Source organism: Symphalangus syndactylus, chromosome 12 (assembly GCF_028878055.3).
Source record: "Symphalangus syndactylus isolate Jambi chromosome 12, NHGRI_mSymSyn1-v2.1_pri, whole genome shotgun sequence".
NCBI classification, from domain to species: domain Eukaryota; kingdom Metazoa; phylum Chordata; class Mammalia; order Primates; family Hylobatidae; genus Symphalangus; species Symphalangus syndactylus.
In genome coordinates, this window is record NC_072441.2 from 146,401,207 (window position 1) to 146,428,541 (window position 27,335).

Below are 27,335 nucleotides of genomic sequence, written 5' to 3' on the forward strand. Positions count from 1 at the left end.
CCTGGTCTGGAATGCAGTGGTGTGATCTCAGCTCACTGCAACTTCCGCTTCCTGGGATGAAGTGATTCTTGTGCCTCAGCCTCCCCAGTAGCTGGGACTACAGGAGTGCATGTGCCACCATACCCAGCCTATTTATTTATTTATTTATTTATTTATTTATTTATTTATTTATTTTTTGGGACAGAGTCTCACTCTGTCGCCCAGGCTGGAATGCAGTGGCGCGATCTCGGCTCACTGCAAGCTCCGCCTCCCGGGTTCATGCCATTCTCCTGCCTCAGCCTCCCGAGTAGCTGGGACTACAGGCGCCCACCACCACGCCCAGCTAATTTTTTTGTGTTTTTAGTAGAGACGGGGTTTCACTGTGTTAGCCAGGATGGTCTCGATCTCCTTACCTTGTGATACGCCCACCTCGGCCTCCCAAAGTGCTGGGATTACAGGCGTGAGCCACCGTGCCCGGCCCACACCCAGCTAATTTATATTTGAAATTTTAAATTACCAGTAGAGCTTGACATTGTTGTACTTCAAAGGAATTAGACATTTCAGTTTTTTGGCATTTTGTGAAAATGGATAAGTGTGTGCAGAAGAAACCAGTGTTTTAGTAAACATTGTTATAGTTTTTGGACTCAGTGTGTCAAGCAGGTATAAAATACTTTGTAGAAAGAAGGGAGGAAAATGACTAATCCCATTAAATATGGCTTCTGCTGTATGAAGCTTTCTTTTAAGATCACTGCAATAAGAGTAGTAAATAGATTTGAAATCTTCTGACTTCATTCAGAATTAATAGGTATATTAGGAAGTATTCCCCCCTTTATGTGAGTCTTTTGAGGAAGTTGAGCCATAAGTGCATGGATTCTGACCTCAACAATATATAGTTCTACCTACGTCTGCTTTTCTCCCAGTTCTTTGATATTTAGCGATTTCTCTGCCTCTCTGTAGGTCTGGGATCTCTCAGCACGCATCTTGGTTCCACTCGAGATTTTGATTGGGCTTGGCCACTTGCAAGTTGAGCATTTTACTGAAGTTTGGATTTGAGCACTATAACTTTGGGTTAACATTCAGCTAAAGAAAGCCCATAATTAAAAGATGCTGTTAAGCCTTTTTCATTTATTCATTTAGCTAATAGACTTTTCCAGTACTGTATGTACTAGATAATATACAACAAAAAAGCAAATCACAAACCATGCCTTTCTGATGCTTATGTTGGATTTAATTACCTTGGTTCTCAATTCTGGATACTTATCCGAGCTATTTGAGGAGAAGCTTTTCACAACATTTGCAGGAACCTCTACAGACCAATCAGATCGCTCTCTGGCAGGAACCTCTACAGACCAATCAGATCGATCTCTGGCACAGAGGGTGAGCCCAGCCACCTGTGAATTTAAAAAGATTGCGATGCTTAACCCTAGTCATAGAACCACTGCTTTGTGAAAATGACAGTGCCCCTGGGAGGGCCATATTGGCTATATACTTGTATTTGAGATTTAAACCACTTAATTGGGACATTTAAGATTTTTATTCTTGATGTCATGTATAGTGTTACATAAGAAATACCATCCTAGTGCATCTCTTTATTACTACTACTATATTACGTTTGTGTAAAATGGCTTATCTTTATAAAACTTTCACACATGCATTATTTCATTGTTATTCATGAGTAAACCAAGTCTCAGAGATTAAATGACCTGTCCAAAGTCCTGTGACCAGTAAGTGTTAGCAGTTGAGATAGAATGTAGGTTCTGTGCACCCTGGTTCAGTACTTTTTTTTTTTTTGAGACAGAGTCTTGCTCTGTCACCCAGGCTGGAGTGCAGCGGTATGATCTTGGCTCACTGCAACCTCCCCTCCTGGGTTCAAGCGATTCTCCTGCCTCAGCTTCCCAAGTAGCTGGGATTACAGGTGTGCACCACCACGTCTGGCTGATTTTTGTATTTTTAGTAGAGATGGTGTTTCACCATGTTGGCCAGGCTGGTCTTGAACTCCTCACCTCAGGTGATCCGCCCGCCCCGGCCTCCCAAAGTGCTGGGATTACAGGCGTGAGCCACCGCACCTGGCGGGTTCAGTACTTTTCAAAAGACTGGGCTAGGTGTTACGGCTCACACTTGTAATCACAGAGCTTTGGGAGACCGAGGCAGAAGGATCACTTGAAGCCAGGAGTTTGAATCTAGCCTGTGAAACATAGCAAGACCCCATCTCTACAAAAAATATAAAAATCAGGCAGGCATGTTGTATGCATCTGCAGTCATAGCTGCTTGGGAGGCTAAGGTGGAAGGATCGCATGAGCCCTAGAGGTCAAGGCTACAGTGAGTTATCATTGCACTACTGCATTCTAGTCAGGGTGAAAGAGTGAGACCCTGTCTCAAAAAAAAAAAAAAAAAAAAAAAAAAAATTCACACAGCTGTGAATAGTTTATCAAATATTTTTCAGAAGTGTAAAATTTTCATAAAACTTAACAGCCCATTTATGCCTTTCTTCTATTGTCTTTAGGGTCTTCATGTTTTTAAGAGACCATTTTAAGGATCTTGAACCTGATACTGCTGTCTATTAATGAAATAAAGGCAGGGTCTCACTTTGTCCCCAGACTGGAGTGCATTGGCAGTGCATATTTTGTTCTGAGCATTCAGTGTAAATTTTTGGTAGTATTCCCCATAGGAATCTCAAACTTCAGGAGAGCAGCTTTCGGAATAACAGGAGAGCTCAAAATATCAGTCAAGTCTTTTATTTTTCTTTTCTTTTCATATCCTTTATTTTATTTATTCTTGGAGGAGAACAAGTGCCCACCCCACAGCTCACTGCAGCTTTGAACCCCTGAGCTCAGGTGGTCTTCCTGCCTCAGCCTCCTGAGCAGCAAGGACTACAGGTGCATGCCACCTCGCCCCGCTAGTTTTTTTTAGAGGTGGCGTCTCCTCTGTGTTGCCCAGGCTTGTCTTGAACTCTAGGCCTCAACCTAGATCCTTCCGCTTCTGCCTCTCAAAGTGCTAGGATTACAGGCATGAGCCACTGCGTGCAGCTGATACTGTCTCTTAATAACAGACTTGACAGAATGGTTTCCTATTTGTGCTTTTGTTTTTACTCAGAAGTCAGACTTCTGCCAGCCATTTTTATGGAGGGCCATTGTTGATTTCTTGAGTTTCTTTTTTCTTTTAAGTAAACTTTCTATTGAAATATGACCTATGTTCAGAGAAGTGTATGAGCCATACATGTTCATTGTCTTGAATTTCTACAAAATCAAAACACCCATATAACACCTACCCAGATCAAGAATTAGAAACTTTCCTTGGTCCCCACTCTCTAAAAGAAGGAACCCACTATTTTGGTTAGGCCTCAATAGCTTATTCAGAGTAGAAAACCAGATATTTTGTAGGAATGGCCTGTACGATATTGGTAAAATGTAACACATTGCAGGGAAATATTTGAAAATCTGGCCCGTGGCAGTATAACTGAGAATGTAAATTAGTGGCTGAAAGTGTAACTTAGTGGTCAAGATTTCAGGCCAGGCCAGGCATGGTGGTGCATGCCGGTAATCTCTGCCACTGGGGAGGTTGAGGCAGGAGAATCACTTGAACCTGGGAGGTGGAGGTTTCAGTGACCTGAGATCGCACCATTGCACTCTATCCTGGGCAACAGAGCAAGATTCCATCTTAAAAAACACCACCACCACAAAAGAGATTTCAGGCCAGTCAGCATGTAGATGAGCTGAGCAGGTTCTCAGTAAAGCCCTTGTGAAGAGCCCCTGAAGAAAGATAATGCAGAGCATTGATTTGACTAGTGCACATCCCCTGCAACCAGCTGTCTTGCTTGTTGTTGAAACTTCCTACTGCTGCTTTATCCTCCCTTCTTTCCTTTTTTTTTTTTTTTTTTAAAAAAAAAAAAAAAAGAGTTTCACTCTTGTTGCCTAGGCTGGAGTGCAGTGGTGCGATCTCGGCTCACTGCAACCCCCGCCTCCTGGGTTCAAGCGATTGTCCTGCCTCAGCCTCCCGAGTAGCTGGGATTACAGGTGCTGCCTAATTTTTGTATTTTTCTTAGAGACAGGGTTTCACCATGTTAGCCAGGCTGGTCTCGAACTCCTGACCTCAAGTGATCCTGCCTTGCCCTTCCAAAGTGCTGGGATTACAGGTGTGAGCCACTGCGCCTGGCCCTTTCTTTCCATTTTTGCCTACAGACCTTTTGAACTCCTTTTGAGAAATTGGAGCTGAACTGTTTCTTCTGAGCCAGTGATTTGTTTGTAGACTGTGGAAGATGATGACTTAGGTGTGGCAGTGGGATGATTCTTGTAATATTCTTTTGCTGTTGACATTAATGGTTTCTGATTCAGGCAGAGTTGTCATCTAGACCATATTACCACCTCCTGGACTCTAATGATGATAAAGACAACAGGAAGATCATTCTTATTTTAACAGTTCAGTTATGCAGGATTTTTTTGTTCCTTTTAATTTTCGTCATCATATTTGTTGAGCTTTTATCAGGCACTGCAGTCAGTGCTAGGGATATAAATGAGTACACAGCTTCAGTCAGTTTTGCCTCTGCAGTGTGGAGGAAACTATTGCCTTTGGATATTTTGAAAGATCTTTTTGCCTTTAGAACCCTATCATATTCCTATCTCTGCTTTGAGGAATCTCAACATGGTGCATAATTGGTTATATCATTCAGTCCTTTTAAATCAATAACAGCCACATACTTTAAAGATTCTATTCTGAAAGGCACATCTCAATGGCCGTCAAAGCTATGATTTACTGTCTTGATGCCACATGAAGCTAAGTTGTATATCCTTTCTCAGTTCCTTATCGTATTTGTTCCTTTTTTATATTATCTTTTTCTGTATCACATTTGAACAGAGAATAACTTTAGAAGTAAAATGGGCTCTAAAGTAGTAGTTGAAAGGTTTAAGAATGTCAGCCTTTCTGGGCCAGTGATCTCTTAAGAGCATCTGTTGGTTTTGGATCTACAGGCCCATCCACAGTCTATTTATAACGAGTGTCTGCTGCTGTGTCCTCCATTGTTGATTTTGCCCCATTGACATTTGGTTTTGGTGACTGGAAATGCTTTGCAGCCACTCTCATCTTCTATTGAGTGGATCTTGCCTTGTACCAGGAACTTGAACTTGGTCCATGTGCATTTCTCTTCCTTAAACCAGAAGTCAGTCGTGGGGAAAAGCAAGGCTGCTTCCCTCTAGTTTTACAAAAACAAAGGGTTAAACCCTTAACCCTTTGGTGTAGGGTTCTGCAAATCTCTCTGTACTATGTCAAGTCACTATACCAAATCTTTTCCTTTTGGAAATCAAGGTACATGTACTTTATATGTCCAGGGCTTTACTTGGGATGTTGGTAGAGGAGATAGACACTTCAGAGAGAAATTCTCTTGTATCAAATGCTTCAATTTAACATACTCCCACTTAGAGATCTCATGAATAATCTTTGTTACCGGTAGATGGTAGAAGGTAGTTACTAAAGTACTTTTGGTGAAAGAATCTCATAGTTAGAGTTAACTTGTTTTGAGGCATTAAAAAATTTAAGGGTCATCAGTGAATTTTTGATGCATACCTATGAGGCTTATAGGGTAGAGCTGGGAGGTGATGCAGATTGACAGGGCATATATCCCAAGATGAGGTACAGAGTAATTGAGCTGTTACGATGTCAGACCACACTTGGCTCAATATTTAGAAGTAAGGGAGGAATTTACATAGCGCAGTGGAGAAGTATGAAATTCTTTTTACAGGCTTAATAATTTTTTTTTCTATGCTGTTAGCTATCATACCTGGGGCTTATTCAGAGTCATGCTGTTACATAGAGTTAGGATTGGGAGTAGAGAACTTGACCAAGAGCTACGAAGTTATGGCTGGGCTTTGGGCAGGAAGAAAAAAAAGGAAGGAAGAAAATGGGTTGGTGGGACATTGGATATAGTAAGACTGTTCTGAACTCTGTAACATAAATGTATGTCTGTCTCCCTCATTTGGCAAGACCTTCTGCAGTGTTTCTGCCTCTGTGTTGTTTGTTAATTAGATTGTAATGTGTGAAAGGGCACAACACTGTCCTCTTCTGAGTAGCATCTAGTGTAGTCTGGTGCCCACAACGGTTGCCCGTTATTATTAGTTGATGACGATTAGTGAAGCTGAAGCTATTTTTTAAACAGGGCCCAAGGGATGCAGACAGTGATGAAAACGACAAAGGTGAAAAGAAGAACAAGGGTACGTTTGATGGAGATAAGCTAGGAGATTTGAAGGAGGAGGGTGATGTGATGGACAAGACCAATGGTTTACCAGTGCAGAATGGGATTGATGCAGACGTCAAAGATTTTAGGTTTGTATGTTTTACACTTCTGATTTTTGAATGTGGGCTATGGGATTTTGTTTGTTTTGATTTAGTTTTACTTTGATTTTCGTTTTCTTCTCCTCCTCATGTTTTCTTTTTAAGAATCCAATCTAGTGTAGGCTGTGCTGCAAAGATTGTAAATTAACTGGTGAGGTGGAATTTTCTAAAAGCTGTCAATGCCTGAAGCGTTGCCAAAATGGTAGATTTTGCATTTGCATAGAACTTTAAAATTTGAAGAAAGATTCCAGAGAAGACGATTTCAGTGATTCTCAGATATTAAAATCACCTAGGATAGATGCCTTGAGACCTTTCTTAAGTTTCTCCCAAATTACTGTATTAGAGACTATGGTTACTAATGGAGTGTGTCATATATTAGAGAGCTATGGTTACTAACGGAGTACGTCATATCCCTCTGCTGGTTTAGAGGGAAAAACAGCTGAGAACTTGTGCATTATCTCATTTGAGTCTCATGAGCTCCTTTTGAGGTAGGTGGACCAGGTATCATTTTCCTCATTTTGAAGAACCAGAGATGCAGCTTAAATGATTTGTTCTTAATCATATCTCTTCTGCAGATGCCTCTCATTCCATCTCTGGTCATGATTAATTTACAGGCTTTACCCTATTATTTAAGTTACACAGTATTAAAATAATGTATATTTATCTTCCACAGTTGGCACGTATTCTTCTTGAAAAATCTATAAAAATCCTTGTCCAGTTATATACACGTAGAGGATTTTTTAAAAAAAATATCCAGTGTGATAGTACAGGCAGAGAATTTAATTTTGAGTAATTTTAATATCAGTCTAAAGCTAATGTGTGTGCGTGCACACACACACACACACACACACCCCTCTGCTTGTTCTAATGTCTGCCAAAGTCCAAATGAAAATGTATTTTGCACCATCGTTGTAGGACAAGTGTCAGTTGTTTTGTATTCCTAATTATCGTTAATCTTGCACGTGTAAATAATTACAGTCTTAAACTTTTTAAAAATTATTTTTATGTATTTATTTTTTGGAGACAGGGTCTCACTCTGTTACCCAGGCTGGAGTGCAGTGACACGAAGTTAGCTCACTGCAGCCACCACCTCCTGAGTTCACGCAGTCTTCCCACCTCAGCCTCCCGAGTAGCTGGGACTACAGCTGCGCACCACCATGCCCGGCTAATTTTTATATCTTTTGTAGAGATGGGGTTTTGCCATGTTGCCTAGGCTGGTCTTGAACTCCTGAGCTCAAGTGGTCTCCCTGCCTTGGCCTCCCAAAGTGCTGAGATTACAGGTGTGAGCTCGAGCCACCATGCCCGGCCTGAATTACAATCTTTGGAAAAAATTTTAGGCACAGGGTAATAAATATTTACCTAAGGTCTTTCAGATGAGTTCAGGTGTCCTCTCCACCTTGAATATCCAGCAGTCTGTAGCAGTATTTTGTTGTATTTAAATGGGGGCTGGTCATGGTGGTGGTGAGTGTGTGAGTGAGAGAAAGAAAGAGAAGGAACCAGAATAATACATTTAATATGTACCAGCTACTGGACTACAGGATTTTTGGGGGTAGGGGGTTGGAGGTGGAGAAGAAGGGCATTGAATGTTGCCACAGGCTACACTCTCCTGATAATATAATATTATATATTAGTCTGATTTTGGATCATATAATCCTGATGTCCTTTTATATAAGGTGATGGTAGACCCTGGGTTACCCAGAACCTTGTGTCCCACAATAATTATCAATAATTATCAATAGTGCCCCCCCCCCTTTTTTTTAATCTTAGGCATGTCCTGGTTTGGATGATAAATTACATCTTCCCATTACTCTTAGAATTGTCTCCTTAACAGGGGCATATCCTAGATAACGAGTTCATCTTGTACTACTTTGGAATAGTCTGCTTATTTTGGTTTCTTAGAAAGGGGAGTTAGTTTCAGCATTGGTCAGTAATACCAACGATATGTAAAAACTTTTTTCATTTTCTTTCTTTCCTCACAAATATGCCAGGAACATAAAAACTTTTTAGAATCACTGAGTTGTGGAATTTTCCCCAGAAACCAACTTTTCCCATTGTCTCTGTATTTAAAGAGTAGATGTTGCGTTTTGATGGGACATATTTTGCTACCTGCATTTTGGGATCTGCTTTCATGGATGCTACAGACAGTGATTTTTCCACTTTATTTCAGTTTTCCTCAAACCCAGCCCCCTTGGTGAAGGGATGTAAATTAATAGCAATTAATGTGAATTTAAGGGGTGAGTTACATGGAATTGCCGGCAATAGAAGCATCAATTTAGAAGATGTAACCCTGTAAGCCCTGTAAAGTATCTCTGGTTGTTTTACAGAAATAGTTTTAAATACTGTTGATAATGAGCTATGTTGAGGACATTGTCCTTAAACTTGGGTTGCTGTAGTCCCTCCCCACTGAAAATAAGGTTTAATGCCCTTTACTTTCTCTGTTTAGCCGTACCCCTGGTAATTGCCAGAACTCTGCTAATGAAGTGGATCTTCTGGGTCCAAACCAGAATGGTTCTGAGGGCTTAGCCCAGCTGACCAGCACCAATGGTGCCAAGCCTGTGGAGGATTTCTCCAACATGGAGTCCCAGAGTGTCCCCTTGGACCCCATGGAACATGTGGGCATGGAGCCTCTTCAGTTTGATTATTCAGGCACGCAGGTACCTGTGGACTCAGCAGCAGCAACTGTGGGACTTTTTGACTACAATTCTCAACAACAGGTACTGTGTGTGTCTCTGTCACCCTCTGTACTCTCCCTCCAGCCAGCACGTTGTTCAAGTAATTAAGGATGGGGGGATGGGGGGGAGGAGGTGGCATTGTTTCAGGCTATCCATAGCTAGCCCTTATGAACTTATTAGTGATGTAGGTTTACAGAGTCCCCTCATGAAGCTCATTTGGTCCCTATGCTGAGGTCACTGGCAAGAGGCCACCCTGCTCTGTATGTACTTCCTTTGGCTCTCCTCAGCAGCTGGGGAGTGGATGAGGTAGTGTTGCCTCTTGTAACACAACCCCCTTGGGTGCTAAATTAATCTCTGAAGATTTATGTGGTTGTGATGCTGTTGGTTTGTTTTATTTTTAAAATAGTAAACTCTACTATCCATCGCTGTCAGGAGTGTAGTGCCAGGTCATCTTACCAGTTGTGTCTTACAGTTAAACAAGTTACTCCAGATAACATAGATAAGGATTTGGCATCTTTCAAAAGTATTAGAATGCGATCAGAGAAAACCACACACACAAATCATTCAACTTAAAATCTACCATGAAATTGCTTGGCTCTTTTTCTTTTTTTAAATTCATAAGTCCCTGAAGATGTTGTATGTCTACCTTCTGTTTTTGAAGACATGTAGGACTACCTCTAGGGTTAACTGATCTCTGTTTATTTATTTATTTTTTAAAGAAAAGTCAGCTGTCTGAACTACGAAAGAGGGGCTGTTAGTTTTCCAATCTTGTTAAGTTCTCCCGTGTGGTGGAAGCAGTTTGATTGACTGTGAATTTCTGTTACTCTTTAGTAGTTTTGTAGTAGATCGTTAATACAGACTTCTGGTTTAAAAGGTTAGCATCTCATTTTGAAGTTTAGAAATTCTATGTAGGGAAATTAGCGTATGGTCTTTGGAGATTAGTTATGCCATGTTGTACCTTTAGTTATTGTCATAAATAGCTGATACTAAATGAATTTTGATTGATAGAGTAAAAAGTTAAACATATGAAGTTTCCCTTTAAGTCTCCTGTGTGGTTTATGAACAATAAATACCTTTAAGGGATTGTGTGAATGTGCATATTCATATAAGGTTAAATTAACAAAATGTCTTTCAGAGTAAACTAAAAGTGTACACTCTTCTCTGTGCAGTTCTTAGTAGGTATGCTGGCCTCCCCATATGAATTGACTTTCTGTGCTTTTTTCTCTTCTTTATGGCCATTTTTGGTTCTTAGCTTCCATTCCCAGTGTAATGCAATCTAACCCTTTCTGTGTTTTTTAAGAAGAGTTTGTCTCAGATTTCTTATGAACAAAAATATATGGTTCTCTCTTTTTTTTTTTAACTGTTCTTTACTTCATAATTAGAGTTGAGATTCTTTTTTGGTTTATTGATCTTTGGTTTCAAAATAATTTTACCAGTTTTTGGAGGCTGGACAATTATTAGAACTTGAACAGAAATGTACTTCTATGTACCTACAAGTAGTTAGCATGATTATATCATAGCTACCACTTATTCAAAAATATAAAACCAAGGCTGCCCTCAGCAGTTTTTGAAAGTAAACATTATTTTGAAAGTTAATCTCTTGTTGGATTCAGGTTTCCTATGCATGTCTTGGTTGCTGCAACATAGAGGCATTTTTACACAGACATACCACTGTCGTGATGTGGGTGTTGTTTTATCTCATGGGCCATAATTCTTTTCTGAGTAGTTTGTTTTATACATTCTTGTACCGGGGGCCCTAATAGCATACCTGGCAACCACTGGCATAAGCCTCCTAGTATCTTTAAGACCCTCAATCTCTCAGTGTTCCTGTATAAGAGCTAGTAGTTGTCAAGAAGGAAGGATTCCTTTTCTATTGGAAATTGGTGTTTGTTTCTTACATTTTATCCCGTGTCCTTTTGGTTTTCGTTACATTTTATTCTACTTTTCATTTCTAATTTACGTCCACCTCATTTGTCAAGGTTCAGTACTGTCACCTTCCTTTCTTAGTCTCCAAACCAAAAAGCTGTCATGTCTGCCTCCCTTGAACTCCGTAGCATTTTGTGTTTCCTTTAAGAGAAGGTGTTACCATGTTTTGTCTTGTGTTGTAATGACTTGTCTAATAGTCCTTGCCAGACTGTAAGCTCCTTGAGGGCAAAGACTGAACCTTATCCCGTTTCCTCTGCATTGCTTTAGCAGAACAAGGTTTCAGGGGACTTTCCCCCATCCCTATTATAATATCCCAGTGCATCCTCTGTATGTAATGTGCTTCCCAAAATCTAATTTGGAACTAGCCTTTCAGGAGGTCTGGAGGCTACTCTTTGAGAACTACTGTGTTTTCTAATATGTGTGTCCTTTGGATCCAGCTTACGCCTTATATACAAATAACTATACTGTGTAATATCCAGGAAAGTTAGTTCTTGGATCAGAACTTAGTATTTTAAGGCTCACTGTGTTGTCATCTGATCAGAAGCCATGGTCTCTCTCATGAGAAAAATGTACATAATTCTCTGACACTCAGTTTTGTAGATAACTTCAGGGAGACCACAGATTTGTGTTCTGCAGATACAGCCTTCTGTTCATATCATTTGTTCTTTGTAGCCAACCATATCTCTCATGAATAGAGTAAGATTCCCTTTCGTCCTCTTGATTTGCTCTCAGTTTAGTCATTGTAACTCATTTTATCATTTAAATTGTGCATGGAAGTACTCGATGACAAGTGATGAGACCATTTATGCCCATATCCTTGGAACCCTGCAACTATGGAGAGGGTACTCTGGTCTCTTGGGAAGGGAAGGACTTGTGGAAGAGGTGGTTCTTTTTTTTTTTTTTTTTTTTTTTTTGAGACGGAGTCTCACTCTGTTGCCCATGCTGGAGTGCAGTGGTATGATCTTGGCTCACTGCAACTTCCGCCTCCTGGGTTCAAGCGATTCTCCTGCCTCAGCCTCCCGAGTAGCTGGGATTACAGACACCCACCACTGTGCCTGGCTAATTTTTGTAGTTTCAACAGAGACGGGATTTCGCCTCATTGGCCAGGCTGGTTTTGAACTCCTGACCTCAGGTGATCTGCCCACCTCGGCCTCCCAAAGTGCTGAGATTACAGGCATGAGCCACTGTGCCCGGCCAGAAGAGGTAGTTCTTTAGCTGTGCCTTGAAAGGCTTTTTTATATAGGAAGAAAATGAGAATTCTAATGGAGGAAATAGTAAAACAGATATGTGTTCAGTAGATAATGTAGAAGTAGTCAGTCTGGTTGGTGGTTTAAGTTGAAGAAAAATAACTAGAGAGGTTGAAGAGATGGTGTTGGGAGTCTTATGCTGTGTTGCCTATAGGAAATGAGAAGACACTTTAAAGGAGGAATTACTTAATTATTATAGTTTAGTTGTTTGTGGTTAGTGTGAGTTTAGCAGCAGTTTGAGACATTCTCTTACTCTTACTATTCAGTTAACTGTTGACTGTTGTGTCCTTCTAGGAACCTTGGGTTCTGAATTAAACAGTAGTGGAACATTTGGGAACTAAGTGCTAAATTGATGGGTTCTGAATCCTATCGGACAAGGGGAGGGCTCAATGAGGACAAAGGTTGCACGCAACTGACTTGAAGGACAGGTGGAATACATTTTGTTGCAGGTCAGAGCAGAGGTATGGAGCTGGGAATGACCGTGGTGTGGTCCTAGGCTGAAGGGAGTAGAAGATGAGTGTAGAAGAGGACAAGGAGGTACAGATGCCTTTGAAAATTGAGTCCAGGTCCTGGAGGCCTTGAGAACCAGCTGGAAGTCTCAGTACTGATGATTGTGAGGGTTGAACAGACATCTAGTGCAGCACATATTTTCCTGCACATTCTGCTCTTTTTATCTTGGCTTTCTGAAATAAGCAACAAAGGTGATCATTTTTCTTGGTTTAGAGTTGTTTGCTGCAAATGGCAGGTTTGCTTTATTTGTGATTTTTTAGAATAGGAATCTGGTTTGGAGGTTGACAAAATAAGTAATTCTCTCTTTTGTTATATTTTCTTTCAATCTTGGCTTTGATTTGGTGTAATAAGCTGGTTTCATCAAACTTATTATCAGCCTATAATGAGATACATGACATGGAGCAGCCTGCAAATAGGGAAAAGGTAATTTTCATGCTGTCATTTTGTACTGTGATGTTGGAGCAGTATTTATTTTTTACAAAATGCTATACAGTTGCCTGTTTCCTTAAATGCAGTTTAGAAAGTTATTACTAGGTTTTGGCCGGGCGCGGTGGCTCACGCCTGTAATCTCAGCACTTTGGGGAGGCCAAGGCGGGCAGATCATGATGTCAGGAGTTTGAGAGCAGCCTGACCAATATGGTGAAACCCCCTTTCTACTAAAAATACAAAAATTAGCCGGGCGTGATAGCACACGCCTGTAGTCCCAGCTACTCCGGAGGCCGAGGCAGGAGAATCGCCTGAACCCAGGAGGCGGAGCTTGCAGTGAGCTGAGATCACGCCACTGCACTCCAGCCTGGGCGACAGAGCGAGACTCTGTCTTAAAAAAAAAAAAAAAAAATTATTACTAGGTTGTATTATATTACAAACGTGTCACAAACCAAAGCCAGGATTATATCAGTGTAGAATTAATTGTATTGTTGATCTTTATTTATAATTCGGTTAATCTAAAAATAGCCTAATGTCATATGTTTTACAAAATTGGACACTGTTGTACTAAAACTCTCATCTGTTAAGCATGAATTTTAACAAAGATTCAATATTCTGAAAATGAAAGTTGAAGTATGGTATTCATTCCTGCACGACCACAGTCAGAGGGGAGTGGAAATCGGCATGTGTTGTTAAAAGTGTGGCAGTGTGATTGTCATTCTTGTGAGGCCAAGTGTGTATATACTTTTAATGTAGGTATTTAATATGCTCAACTTTCTCTTTAATTTACAAATGATTATTCTATCAAGTGTTGTGTGTATAGTAACTGACAAAGAGTGACTAGTAATTGATCAGTTGAAGCTTACCTCTATTGTTATTTGACTTCGTTCAAATTTTACTTATGGTGAAGTTTTTCTCAAAAGGTATTAATATACTTAGTGAAGGGATGTGTTTTGTTCTTCCCTAGGACCTTAGAAATCATTTGTTTTGGAATCAGATTCTTCATCGGCCAAAGAAATGCACAGATGATGATGATGATGGTGATGTTTTTTTTAGTTTAGCAGCATGGTTTAATTTGTATGCGCCTACCAAAAATCATTGTAATCATTAGCTGATCATTGCAGTAGTTCAAATAACCTGGTATAAACTGGGCTTTTATCTAGAAGCTTCAAACAGTAACAAGATTTCACAATTTCATATGCTGAGGAATGACTCCAAAATAAACCTTTTTCTTAAAATTTTACAATCCCATCATTGATACAGTGCTTTTACTGTTTCGAAGGGATTTTCTCTGTGAACCCTGAAAACAACCCCATGAAGTAGGGCAGCTATTTTATTTTTACACATAAGAGGCCAAGCACGGTGGCTCATGCCTGTAATCCCAGCACTTTGGGAGGCCGAGGCTGGCAGAACACCCAAGGTCAGGAGTTTGAGATCAGCCTGGCCAACATGGTGAAACCTTGTCTCTAGTAAAAATACAAAAATTAGCCAGGTGTGGTGGCACAAGCCTGTAATCCCAGCTACTCCAGAGGCTGAGACAGGAGAATTGCTTGAACCCAGGAGGCGGAGGTTGCAGTGAGCCAAGATCGCACCACTGCACTCCAGCCTCGGGGACACAGCGAGACTCTGTCTCCAAAAAAATAAAAATAAAAATAAAAATCAGTGAAGTTTAGGGACTTGTTTGAAGGTCATCTAGTACAAGCTATGCAAATAGCTATTATTTTGGTTTCTAGCTTCAGGCTGTTTCTTTTGAACTTTGTATTAGAAACGCAGAGCCTTTTAATAGGCGGAGTTGTCTCACCTTCAAATTCAACCACATAGCTTTTTCTTAAAGTAGTATAATGCAGAAAGTACTCATCCATAAAAACAAAAATGGTTTTCTGTCTTCCCTGTTATCTTTGTGACCCACTGATAGCAGCTGGTGGTCCTGGTGTGGTGAGATTTTCACTCTTTTTTTTTTTTTTTGAGATGGAGTTTCACTCTTGTTGCTTAGGCTGGAGTGCAGTGGCCATCTCGGCTCACCTCAACCTCTGCCTCCTGGGTTCAAGCGATTCTTCTGCCTCAGCCTCCCGAGTAGCTGAGATTACAGGCCTGCACCACCACTCCCGGCTAATTTTGTGTTTTTATTAGAGATGGGGTTTCTCCATATTGGTCAAGCTGGTCTCGAACTCCTGACCTCAGGTGATCCGCCTGCCTCTGCCTCCCAGAATACTAGCATTAAAGGCATGAGCCACTGTGCCTGGCTGATTTCGACTCTTAATACAGACTAGGAGGAGTCCCGCCCTCTGCTTTTGGTCTGCTTGGGCTGCCTGGCTCTGGGAAGGAACTGTAAAGGGTGACTCTCAGAAGGGCTGAGTCTGTTGGGGGTGCTCTCCCCATTCATCAGAAAGAACATCACACATAAAGGACTCTTACAAATACTTTACATGTGTTAATTTTAATCCCCACAGCAACCTGCCATGTTACATATTATCTTTATTGTCATATTAAAGAGAAGAGAATGAGGCACAGAGAGATTAAGCGATTTGCCAGAGGTGACACAGCAAGTCACTGGTGAGCTGAGATAGAAACCAAGGCTGTCTGGCTCCAGAGTCAGTGCTCTTAACCCCTGTCTACTACGTATATAGTCTCAAACTGGTAAAAAAGTCAGGGCTGGCAGTACATTTTATTGTGGCCGGCGGCGGTGGGGGAATGGGGGCGGTAGTCTTTTGTATTTACTAACTCCTTATTTAGACATTACTCCTCCAGGTTTAGAAAAAAATGCCATAATTTTTTATGTCAGCAACTGCTATTGATATCTTTTATAAGATGCCAGCTACATGTCAGTCACTATATTGGTTGTTTTTGGCTGCCCGGATTCCTTTCTGGAATAAGAGCCCTGTAGAGTGTTTTTAATATAGTGACAGGGAAAGGAGGCAAACCAGCTTGTCTACTTCTTAAACTATGCCTTCAGTATTTATTAGGAACCTTGATATGCTTGAAGTAGATGATACGTTTTCCCCAGCATTCAGACTCTTGAACAACTTGTGAAATCTGCCCAAGTGAATTATAGTTAACAGCGTCACATTTATCATTATACTGACCTTTAAGCGTGTCCCCCAGCTCTCACGGTATTTTGTTTCTCAGTTATGGGACATTCCCTTGCTTTGCGGAAAACATGAAAATGTTAGCAGAGCTCAGTGCTTTGCCCAGCAGATGGCATTTGTGTGAGTTTTTCAGGATCCTTTGGAATCTGTCACTTGCCAATTACCCAATTTGTTTTGAATACTCTGTATTTCCAGTTAATATTGCACCATTTACATAAAGAGAATGTGCCAAAATTGCTGTAATCTATTCTGTAATCAAATCTGTCTGCTGTAGATGTATAATTTACTTTTGTTAAGTTGTTTACTGCAAAATGGTCTCAAGAAAATCCTTTTCTATTCACCATAATTTCTAAGATATTAATCAGCTCTCAAACATAGGCTATCTGGGGTCTCTTGTAAGGCGTGTTTGCTTTTGGTTAAAAGTAATAGTTCCTGCTTTCAGAATGTTTTAATGTGGTGGTGAAAACCACAAGCTAGTGTTGTATGGAATGATTACTTTTGTGGTATTCCCACATGCCATGTTTTTCCATGTATATTTACAGATATAGTACACATACATAAAATGACTGACATGTAATATTAAAAAAAATACATAGCCCAGGTGTGGTGGCTCACGCCTGTAATTCCAGTCATTTGGGAGGCCAAAGTGGAAGGATCATTTGAGCCCAGGAGTTCCAGACCAGCCTGAGCAACGCAGACTTCATCTCTACAAAAAAGTTAAAAAAAAAAAAAAAAAAAAATAGCCAGGCGTGGTGACATGCACAGCTACTTGGAGGCTGAGGCAGGAGGATTGCTTGAGCCCAGGAGTTTGAGGCTGTAGTGAGCCATGATCACGTCACTGCATTTAAGCCTGGGTGACAGTAAGACTCTGACTCTTCAAACTAACAAAAATATATGAAGTGAGGGTAAGTCAGGTGGAATGGCAGTGGACTACTGTTTTTGGTTAATAAATCGAGATACCCTTAAGAGTTGTGTTCTGAACATACTGTCTTTATTTCCCCAGTTCCATGTCACAGCACCTACCTAATAATAGGTGCTCGAAAAACATCCGTTGAATGAAATGAATTCTTTTGTTTGCAGTAGGGCAAAGAAGGGTAGAGAGAAGCAGCTAGCGCAAGCAGTGTCTGATATGTTAAATGTTGCAAAAGGTTTTAGGCCAAGAAAATTCCAGAAACCCATTGAAGAGGCAGTACATATTTAGTGGAACTATGAGATGTTTTCACAACCTTGGAAATAATTTAAAAGTAGCTTTCTACTGTTTTACTTATTTTCCCACTCCTGGCTGTCCCTCTTAGGTGGACTGCCTCCTGTTGGAGGGAATACTGTGTGAGACACATCTTTAGTAAAACAGAAATGTGAAACCAACTTGCAGAAATCACAAGCACACTGTTACCAAATAGTCTTGACTGGCTCCCTTCCTGGAGGACAAATGTTTTGATAATGTCTGTCAGTAGATTAGTTCCCCTATTTCTTTTTAATAATTGATATTTAGTAATACTGTTTCCTTTTTACCAGTATCGCAATGAAGTTTTTCTTTAACTTTTGGGGAAGAAAACAAAAAACAAAAAAACTAAAGTATTTTTGAAATCTGTGCATGGTTACTTTTGACATTCATACTCCAAAAGCAGAGACTAAGACTAAAGAGTTAACAGGTGAAATTGGCCAATACCTTCAAAGTATTCACTTTTTGTTTTCTTTTAATCTAAAATTAGCCTCCTCATATGTTGGAGGTGTAGAGGGTAGCCAAATCTCAGGATAAAATCTCACTACCACCTAAGATAAGAGTAAGTCCAGTCATGACAATAATTAAGCTGAGTTGGTAGAATGACATTATCTCCTAATGTCTGAAACAATCAGGTCTCTTTATGAGGACATCTGTAATTCAAGATCCATGGTGTCTGTTAAACATCATCCAGCAATGTCAGCTGAGCTGTTGAAAAATCCTGTAGGAAGAGCAGGTAGGTTGAAGGTCCTATCCAGGGAGGTCACTTCAGTAAGTGCTTTCAGTCTGATTTTAGCAAACATTGAAGTCTTCAGTATGACTCCTTGGAAGGAGGCCCATTAAGGTGATCCACAGATTAGGTTACTGGCATCCCCCTTTGTACCAATACTACTCATACTAAAATGTAATCTCCATCAGGGCAGGATTATGTATTGTTTTATTGACTGTCATATCCCTAGTTCCTTGCACAGTGCCTAGCAGGTATCATTTATTTCATAAATATTTGTTGAATTAGTGAGTGAATGACTGGTTTTGTATTAAGGTAGAATCATAGGACATTCTTAGTGTTGTTAAGGCCTTTGAACTTTCTTTCTTTAGAACTAAGAAGTGTGCTAGGTGTGAGCTCATAGTGCAAGTTTTGTTAGTAGCGGCTGTGTTTCTGCTGTTTTAGTTTCAGCATATAAAGACTAGTATCCCAGAAGACTCTGAGCTCCCAAAGTTGAGCAGGTGTCTTAATTTACTCATTAGGATAAGCTACTAGTTGAGGAAGTTATTCAATACCATTTTCCCAGGAAGAGGCAGCTCAGAGGATGAAGTGAACACTTTTCATATTCTTCTCCAAAATGTGAGTAGGTGAGGATTAATTCAGTTATTTGTGGGGTCTTGAAAGCACTGAAAGGAGATTCAGCACTAGGGGCAATGTGACAAATCAGTTGGTAGTACATTTGTCTAATTTTTAACTTTGCCTTGGATCAGGCAGGACCTGTAGACCTGATAATCTTTAGGGCTTTTGAATGCATATATATGAGATATATAGATAGATAGATATAGATTATGTATCTCATATATGTGTGTGTATGTGTGAGAGAGAGTGTGTACTTGTGGTTCAGGGGACATATAGTCTGTGAAGCAGTCAGCTCATGGAACCAGGACACAGCAAATTGAAGTAAAGAAAGAGAGACAGGGAGAACAGAAGTATGAAACATTTTAATCCCGTGGGAATGAAGTAGAGTGTGAGAACATTTATTGTTAAGGTATCGTGCCTAAACAAGTGTTTATTAAAATTTTTAGTCAGAGAGGTTTTTAAATGATTTTGTAAGACAGTTTCCCTAACCACACCATGTTTTTCCTCTTGCCTCAGCTGTTCCAAAGACCTAATGCGCTTGCTGTCCAGCAGTTGACAGCTGCTCAGCAGCAGCAGTATGCACTGGCAGCTGCTCATCAGCCGCACATCGGTAAGTCCTTAAGCCCATAGCTCTTTCGTGATAGGTGTGGCCACCATTTTAGGATAACTGGTTGCTGTGAAACCCAGTAATTTAAACTGATTATAAAAGTTCAGACAGATCCCTCAGACAGAGTAAGTGGCCTCTTCCTTTTGTCCAGTCGTTTCCAGCCACATTAGTTTTGACATATAGCTTGTAGACCCGCATCATAAAATTTCTTCAGTGTTCAGCCATTGCCCTACCTCAGCTGTTTCAGGATTTAAAGTGTTTGTCACAGTAGTGACTGGTGACTAACATTAGCTCCTTCGGTAAGATTTGGATGACATTGATTAAATAAGTTGTGGTTCTATAGACTGTAAATATATCAGCTTCTCATTTTGTGAACAAACAGTATAAATCCATTTTCCAGTAAGTATGCATTGAAAAAATTTAAAAGTATTCTCATATAATTACCGATTTTAAAGTAGCTTTGCCCTTTTCCTGTAGCAGTTGTTAAAGTTTTGAGCGTTTTCATTGTACCGCCTAGACGTTTCTTCCCCTTGGACCTGCTTAAGGTCTCTTAGAAATAGAGTGCATTCAGTGTAAACAAGTAGAAGTAGAATTTTTTTTTTAATGTGTCAAAATGGCATGATTGAGTAGAAAGGAGATAGCTAATCTTGGATGTGATGGGCTGTAGAAGAATATACTTACTTCCAACCTAAATAAATAAAGGCCAGGCATAAAGTCCTTGGGTCTGATAATGTATAGTTGTGGATGGTAATCTTTATCAATACCCATACATATGATTTCATGAAAACTGTTTGGAAAATTGTTTTAAATAGAAATAAATACTTCATCCCATTTTAATATTAGTCTTTAAAATTGTTCTATTGTAGGCTGTTACAATTTTAATAGTCTTTTAGAAATTATGCTGAATTTATAACTGTATATACAGTTTTAAGTTAAATATTTCTTTAGCAAAGGTAAAATTTGACTATATAAACATTTCATTATAATCTTTAGTATAGCAGTTATCTTTTTAAAATTTCTCTTTACCCTCAACCTGTCCCGTCTTCTCTTTTTTCATTTTTTCCTTATCTACAGCCTGGAGTGAATAGCCAAACTGTGTAGGTATTTGATAGGGCTGCAGTTTTAGTCAAGTTTGTTTTTACTGACAGGTATGTTTTCAGCAGGTTTAGCTCCCGCTGCGTTTGTCCCCAATCCATACATCATCAGCGCTGCTCCCCCAGGGACGGACCCCTACACAGCTGGATTGGCTGCAGCAGCGACACTAGGTGAGACATTCTGCTGCATGAGGGATTTTCTCACCTGCTTAAAAGTCATTTGAGATGGGCGTGCATTCTTTATACTCTTTCCCAAATCCATGTCTCCAGTGGAGATTATCCAGATTTTCAGTGCCATCTACCTGCCAGCTTAATATCTCTCCGTAGCTGCATCATAGGCCCCTCAGACTTGAAAATGTTCAAAGGCAAATTAATCACATACCCCTTGCATATGTATTTTTGATCCATGGAGCCACCACATGCTCATTTATATTTTGGGAATTTCTCCCCTTGCCCAGATCGCCTACCACCTCTAGTCTATCATATAGTTCAGGTACTTTTACTGGTCTCTCATATATTTCTAATTTCCTTGCCTCTCTCACCTCCTCTTCCCCTCTAAATTGTTCAAGAAAATGATTTCAAACTGAGATCTTACCTCTTCATCTTTCTGCTTAAACCTTTTATTGATTTCCCTTTTTTTCTACCCTAATATGGCATACTACGGTTATTACCAAACGTGGCTGATCGTTACAGCTTACTTGGAGTCGGGGTAGGGGTGGTGGTGTTTTGTTCCTTGGAATCAGTATTTTTAAGGAGCTTCCAGATAATTCTGTGGATTAGCTAGGGTTGGGATCCACAGCATATAGGGCTCTATCACCATGCCTCATACAGGTCTCTACATATGTACCACCCAATTCCCTTCCTAGTTGACTGCCATTGGCTGACACCATGCATTGTAGCAATACAGATCTGATTTTAGTTTGCTGCAGATACTGCATTGGTTTAGGCACCTGTCTTAGGTCACTGTGGTCTTCTGTAGTAAGCTCTTTTTCCCATTCTTTGCCTGCGAAGTGCCCTAGCTGGCTAATTACTGCACTGTTTTTATATTTGCTTATGGGATGTATACATGAGTTTTTCCCCTCTTTTTTTTTTTCTTTCTCTCGCTCTCTTTTTTTTTTTGGAGACAGGATCTCACTCTGTTGCCGAGGATGGAATGCAGTGGCGTGAATACAGTTCACTGTAACCTTGAATTCCTGGGCCCACTGGATCCTCCTGCCTCAGCCTCCTGAGTAGCTAGGGCTACTGGTGTGCACCACCACACTTAGCTAATTGTTAAATTTTTTGTAGAGATGGGGTGGTCTCGCCAGTGTTGCCTAGGCCAGTGTTGTGTCAAACTCCCGGGCTCAAGCAATCCTCCTGCCTTGGCCTCCCAAAGTGCTAGCATTCCAGGCGTGAGCCGCTGTGCCCAGCTTGGGAGTGTTTTTTTCTTTCCCTTGAGACTAGATTTTTAAAAGACAGGCATCTGTGTTATTTGACTCAGTGTTGCACAGTTACCATCACCGTGATGGGGCCATAAATGTATGATGGGTTGAATTCAACATTAGGACAAACAAAATGTCTTCCAGTTTAGATACTCATTGGGGGAAGATCCCTCCAAGTCAAGTTAATCATGACTAAATATTACTTTGAAATTTTACTTCTTATTATGTAGCATATAATTTGCAATTATGAACTTAAACGTAGCCTAGCGTTTCTTAGATTTTTTAAAAAATTGTTTACATTTTGGCATGGTTATGATGGGAACATAGTTAACATAGGGTCATCTGTCTGTCCGTGGTCATCCCCCTTTTGGGGAAAACAGAAAGCTCTTCGTAGGAGAATGATCTCTGCTTACCATCATTAATATTTATTGAGCACTTAACTTTTGTCAGGCATTGTCCTGAATGCTTTTCTTTCATGTGATTTGTCAGATGATGATTTTAGAGATTAGAAATTTGTGGCTCAGACAGCTGCCTTATTTGTTGTTTTTTGTTTTTTTGTTTTTTGAGACTGAGTCTTGCTCTGTCGCCGAGGCTGGAGTTCAGTGGTGCGATCTCAGCTCACTACAGTCTCTGCCTCTTGGGTTCAAGTGATTCTGCCACCTCAACCTCCTGAATAGCTAGGACTACAGGTGCCCACCACTACGCCTGGCTAATTTTTGTATTTTTAGTAGAGATGGGGTTTCGCCATGTTTGCCAGGCTGGTCTCAAACTCCTGACTTCAAGTGATCCACCCGCCTTGGCCTCCCAGAGTGCTGGGATTACAGTTGTGAGCCACTGTGCCCAACCTAGAGACAGCTATCTCATTTGAAGTCACACAATTTAAATGTTGTAGAGTTGGGGCTTGAACCAGGTTTAACTCCAAAGCTCATGCATATGCTTCACTATAGTATATAGAATGCCTGTGCTGTCTGTCTTGAATTGTCTTTTCTGTACTTTCTTTAGAAGTCTTTACTAATTTATGTTACTTGAAACAAAGAACTGGTCTGAGGGTTGACACTGCTGCTGTCACTGAGATGGTAGTTTGGTGATGAGAATCTTGTTTTTTGTATATGTCAGTTGAGCCAGGGTGAAAATGAGTTAATACCTTCACAAATAACAGGAAATGTTAACTGTTAAAACTATGAAAATGTGTATTTCTTAGAGGGTGTCAGTCACACCGGAATTGAAGTAGGCGTCCTGATGTACCAAGCTCAGTTGATTTGCCCTGGGGTGTTTTCCTAAATTTAACCTTAGGCCATGTGACCCGAGTATAGTAGTAGAAATGCCAGTTGAGAACATTTAGAGAATAATGCAGATGTTAATAGTAATAGCAGTCCTTGCCCAGTAAAGGTTCGCTTTTGTTGGCTTTTGGGAGAGCGTTGGCACTATTATTGCAGGTTGCAGCCACTCATTCAAGGTAGATACGGCTGTACTCCCAACATGCATTACAGGTTGAGCATCCCTAATCTGAAAATTCAAAATCTTTTTGAGTAGTAACCTAACACCGTAAGTGGAAAATTCCACACTTGACCTTGATCTCATGTGATGGGTCATAGTCAAAACCACAGGCATATAACACACGGTTCATTTATTCAGCATCCCCAACAGAAAAGTAAAATTACCCCCAGGCTATGTGTATAAGGCGTATATGAAACATAAACGAACTTTGTGTTTAGACTTGCGTCACATCTGCAAGATAACTCTTGCATACACACATAGTCTACAGTCTGAAATCTGTAACACTTCTGGTCCCAAGCACTTTGGTTAAGGAACACTCTACTTGTTTACCCATTTTTACAGGCGAGGAAAGTAAGGCACCGTTAGGATCTTTTTTTTTGTGTTTTTTCTCTTATTTTTTTCTTTAACTGCCCAAGACCACCCTGCTTTATAAACACTAATCAGATGAGTATGAGGCTCTATCACTCTTTTTTTTTTTTTTTTAACTTGTATACATGGCTTTTAGGCTGTTCAGTTTCTGACAAATTAAAAATGTTTTAACCCCTTTTCTTCTTATAGTAAAATAGTTCATAGTGTCACAACTTTTCTTAGCAACACCTTTATTCTGTACCCAGCTATAGTGTTTCAATGTGCATGCACCCTTGCTTGTAAACAGAGCTTCTTAATCTTTTTTAAGCCCACAGGTATAGAAAACACCAAATTAGAAATGTCAAAACATATTTATATTGGGCAGTGGTACAATTTGACTTATTTGTGTTTTAGAAGCTTAAAATGGGGGAAAAACAAGAATATGTGTCTATTTATTTTGGCTTAATGAAGTATGTGTTTCTCCAGAATTAGCTGTTGCATCAGAGTAGCTGTAATATTTGAAACAGCTCTTCAGAACTTCAGTGTAAGGAAGGTTTGGTTACTGTTGATGAATCAAGTTGGAAATATTTAACTCTGTGCTTTAAGGAAGTTCAGTTTGGAGATATGTTTCAGCAGATTGGAAGAATTGGCTTTGAGCCCGTTTCCTGGTTAGCAGATGTGTCTTTGGTGTTTCTTGCTACCAGCTTCGTCATGGAATTCTATGATTAGATTTCTGCCACACTTGGGTTGTTACCTGCATAACTGTGTTACATCTCTGTTATGTACTTTATGTGGCCTACTGCAGCTGTACTTTGTTGCCAAAGAAAATGAACAGATAATTTGGATTAAAGCAGAATGCTTAATTTTTTTTTGAGACACACTTCTTGCTCTGTTGCCCAGGCTGGAGTGCAGTGGTGCAATCTTGGCTCACTGTAACCTCTGCCTGCTGGGTTCAAGCAGTTCTCCTGCCTCAGCCTTCCGAGTAGCTGGGATTACAGGCATCTGCCACCATGTCCGGCTAATTTTTTATATATTTTTTTAAGTAGAGATGGGGTTTCACCATGTTGGCCAGGCTGGTCTCGAACTCATGACCTCAAAGTGATCTGCCCAACTTGGCCTCCCATAATGCTGGGGTTACAGAGAATGCTTAATTTTCTTTAAGGTTCTCAGCAGGTCTGTAACAAGTCAAGGTGTTGTATTTTTTGTTTCTGTTTGTGTTCAACGTTGACTTAAATTTAAAATTTCACATATCAGTGTCTGAATGTAGTTGTGTTGAATGCCTTTGTGACTTTAAAAATAGTAATAGGACCAGGCCTGGTGGCTCAAGCCTATAGTCCCAGCAGTATGGGAGGCCAAGGCAGATGGATCGCTTGAGCCCAGGAGTTCGACACCAGCCTGGGGCAACATAGACCTCTACAAAAAAAAAAAAAAAATTTAGTCAGGTGTGGTGGCGTGCATCTGTAATCCCAGATATTAGGGAGGCTGAGGTGGGAGGATCACTTAAGCCCAGGAGGTCAAGGTTGCAGTGAGCTGAGATTGCCTCATTGCATTCCAGCCTGGGTGACAGAGAGACCCTGTCTCAAAAAAAAAAAAAACAAACAAACAGTAACAACAACTTTGAAGTTGCAGTGGAGGTTCAGTTGAGTGTCTGGGCTTTGTTGTCAGACTGATAGATGTTCATTTTTCTGGAGTTAATGAAACACCAGCACTCTGTTAAATCACCTTAGGTGCCATTATCATTGAACATGGGATACATCCTAATCTTTTGCCTATTCCATCACTTTAAGCACACAAACCCTCCATTTACTCCCTTCTACCAACAGATATTGTCTCTATCCATCCTACATCCTCCATCTGTTCTTAAATTGAACCCTTCTATCAGTGATTCCCCCTTTTAGTTTTCTCATGTTTCATTCCTCACTGCTTCTTCTCTAGGCCTGGATTATATTAGAAGACTGGCGTAAGGATCTCATATAATGTTTATTATTCTTTAAAAAGAGTTAATGATTAGCTAGCAGAAATTAATATATACTTTTAAGTTAATATTTTACAGTAGGATCTATTGAGTCAGATGTAATTTTGGAAAGCCTGAGATGAGCCTCAGTAGTTCAGACTTTCTTTACCTTTCCTTTGCTATTTTTAGGCCCAGCTGTGGTCCCTCACCAGTATTATGGAGTTACTCCCTGGGGAGTCTACCCTGCCAGTCTTTTCCAGCAGCAAGCTGCTGCTGCCGCTGCAGCAACTAATTCAGCTAATCAACAGACCACCCCACAGGCTCAGCAAGGACAGCAGCAGGTAAATGTAGACAAAATTTACCTCTTCTAAGTGGGAATTGTAGTATTGTGGATAATTAATAGGTGATATTGCACCTAACAGAAAAACACTGTGAATGCATGGATTTCCTCTTGTATGTATGTGTGTGTGTCTGAGTTCAGGCTCAGATTTAACTACTCTTTTGGAATGTCTTTTATATATTAGACACTACTGTACCTAGGTGGGGTAATGATACTAACCAGTTCACCTATAGGGAAATTGCTTAGCTGCAAGTGTCAAAGTGGATCTTCAAAGTTATAGTAAAATTTTGTTTCTGCCATACTGTAGTTGCTTGCTAAGCACCACTTTCAGATCATTTCAGGGTTTTGCAAGGGGCTTGACACCAAAGCAGGGGTACTAGATTTTTAGAGTGCTTATTTATAGTACCTATTGGATTGGATGTAAATCTTAAACCTATCATATCTGTGTTAGCTTTTTATTTGAGTTGAGAAAAGGACAGTAAACTGCAAAACTACATCTTTTATTTTTTTAAACCGGTCATTTCCTCCTTGATTGCTAGAATAACACCTTTTTTTTTTTTTTTTTTTTTTTTTTTGAGATGGAGTCTAGCTCTGTCGCCCAGGCTGGAGTGCCGTGGTGCAATCTCAGCTCACTGCAATCTCCGCATCCCAGATTCAAGCAATTCTCCTGCCTTAGCCTCCTGAGTAGCTGGGATTACGGGCACGCTACACCATGCCCAGCTAATTTTTGTATTTTTAGTAGAGACGGGGTTTCACCGTGTTGGTCAGGCTGGTCTCAAACTCCTGACCTCGTGATCCACCCGCCTCGGCCTCCCAAAGTGCTGGGATTACAGGCGTGAGTCACCGCGCCTGGCCAATAACACCTCTTTATTGATAGAAGCTGTGGAAAACTAGAAAACTTGAAAAAAAAAATTACCCTAAATCCTTATGTCAGAAAACCAATGCTAATATGTTTGGTATCTGTTATTTTAGCCTTATTATTTAATATTTTACAAAATTGTCATTATTCTGTCCATGTGGTTTTACATTCTGATTTCATACTTTACTGTGTTATTTAGTGTTCTTTTAAATGACATTTTTACTAGGTACATTTAAATCCACCAAAGGATACTTTATTTTGACTAGTCTATTATATTTGATATTTCATTTATATCAGTATTTTGGTGTTCTAAATGAGACTGATTAACATCCTTTACATAAGTTTATCCTTGGAAAAAATTCCTAGTAATGGAGTTTTTCTGGAGCAAATGAAATCAGCATTTAGGCTTCGATACGCATTGTCAGATAAAAGCTGTCATTTGAGACAAAACACCCTGCTCATATATGAATGTATTAAATGA

General features: G+C 40.1%; 1 protein-coding gene across 14 annotated transcripts in view; it reads left to right on the plus strand.

The window, feature by feature from the left end:
- PUM1 (pumilio RNA binding family member 1) overlaps positions 1-27,335 on the plus strand; it is a 132,245-nt gene that overhangs the window by 63,704 nt on the left and 41,206 nt on the right. For 7 of the 14 annotated variants that reach the window (XM_055255644.2, XM_055255667.2, XM_063627946.1 and 4 more), the window contains 5 exons: positions 6,125-6,291; positions 8,744-9,014; positions 19,251-19,344; positions 20,490-20,606; positions 25,845-25,996. In XM_055255644.2, coding sequence (XP_055111619.2) covers positions 6,125-6,291; positions 8,744-9,014; positions 19,251-19,344; positions 20,490-20,606; positions 25,845-25,996 — 801 coding nt within the window. The remainder of the gene's footprint in view (positions 1-6,124; positions 6,292-8,743; positions 9,015-19,250; positions 19,345-20,489; positions 20,607-25,844; positions 25,997-27,335) is intronic. The other 7 variants (XM_055255658.2, XM_063627941.1, XM_063627943.1 and 4 more) reach the window with 2 other exon arrangements.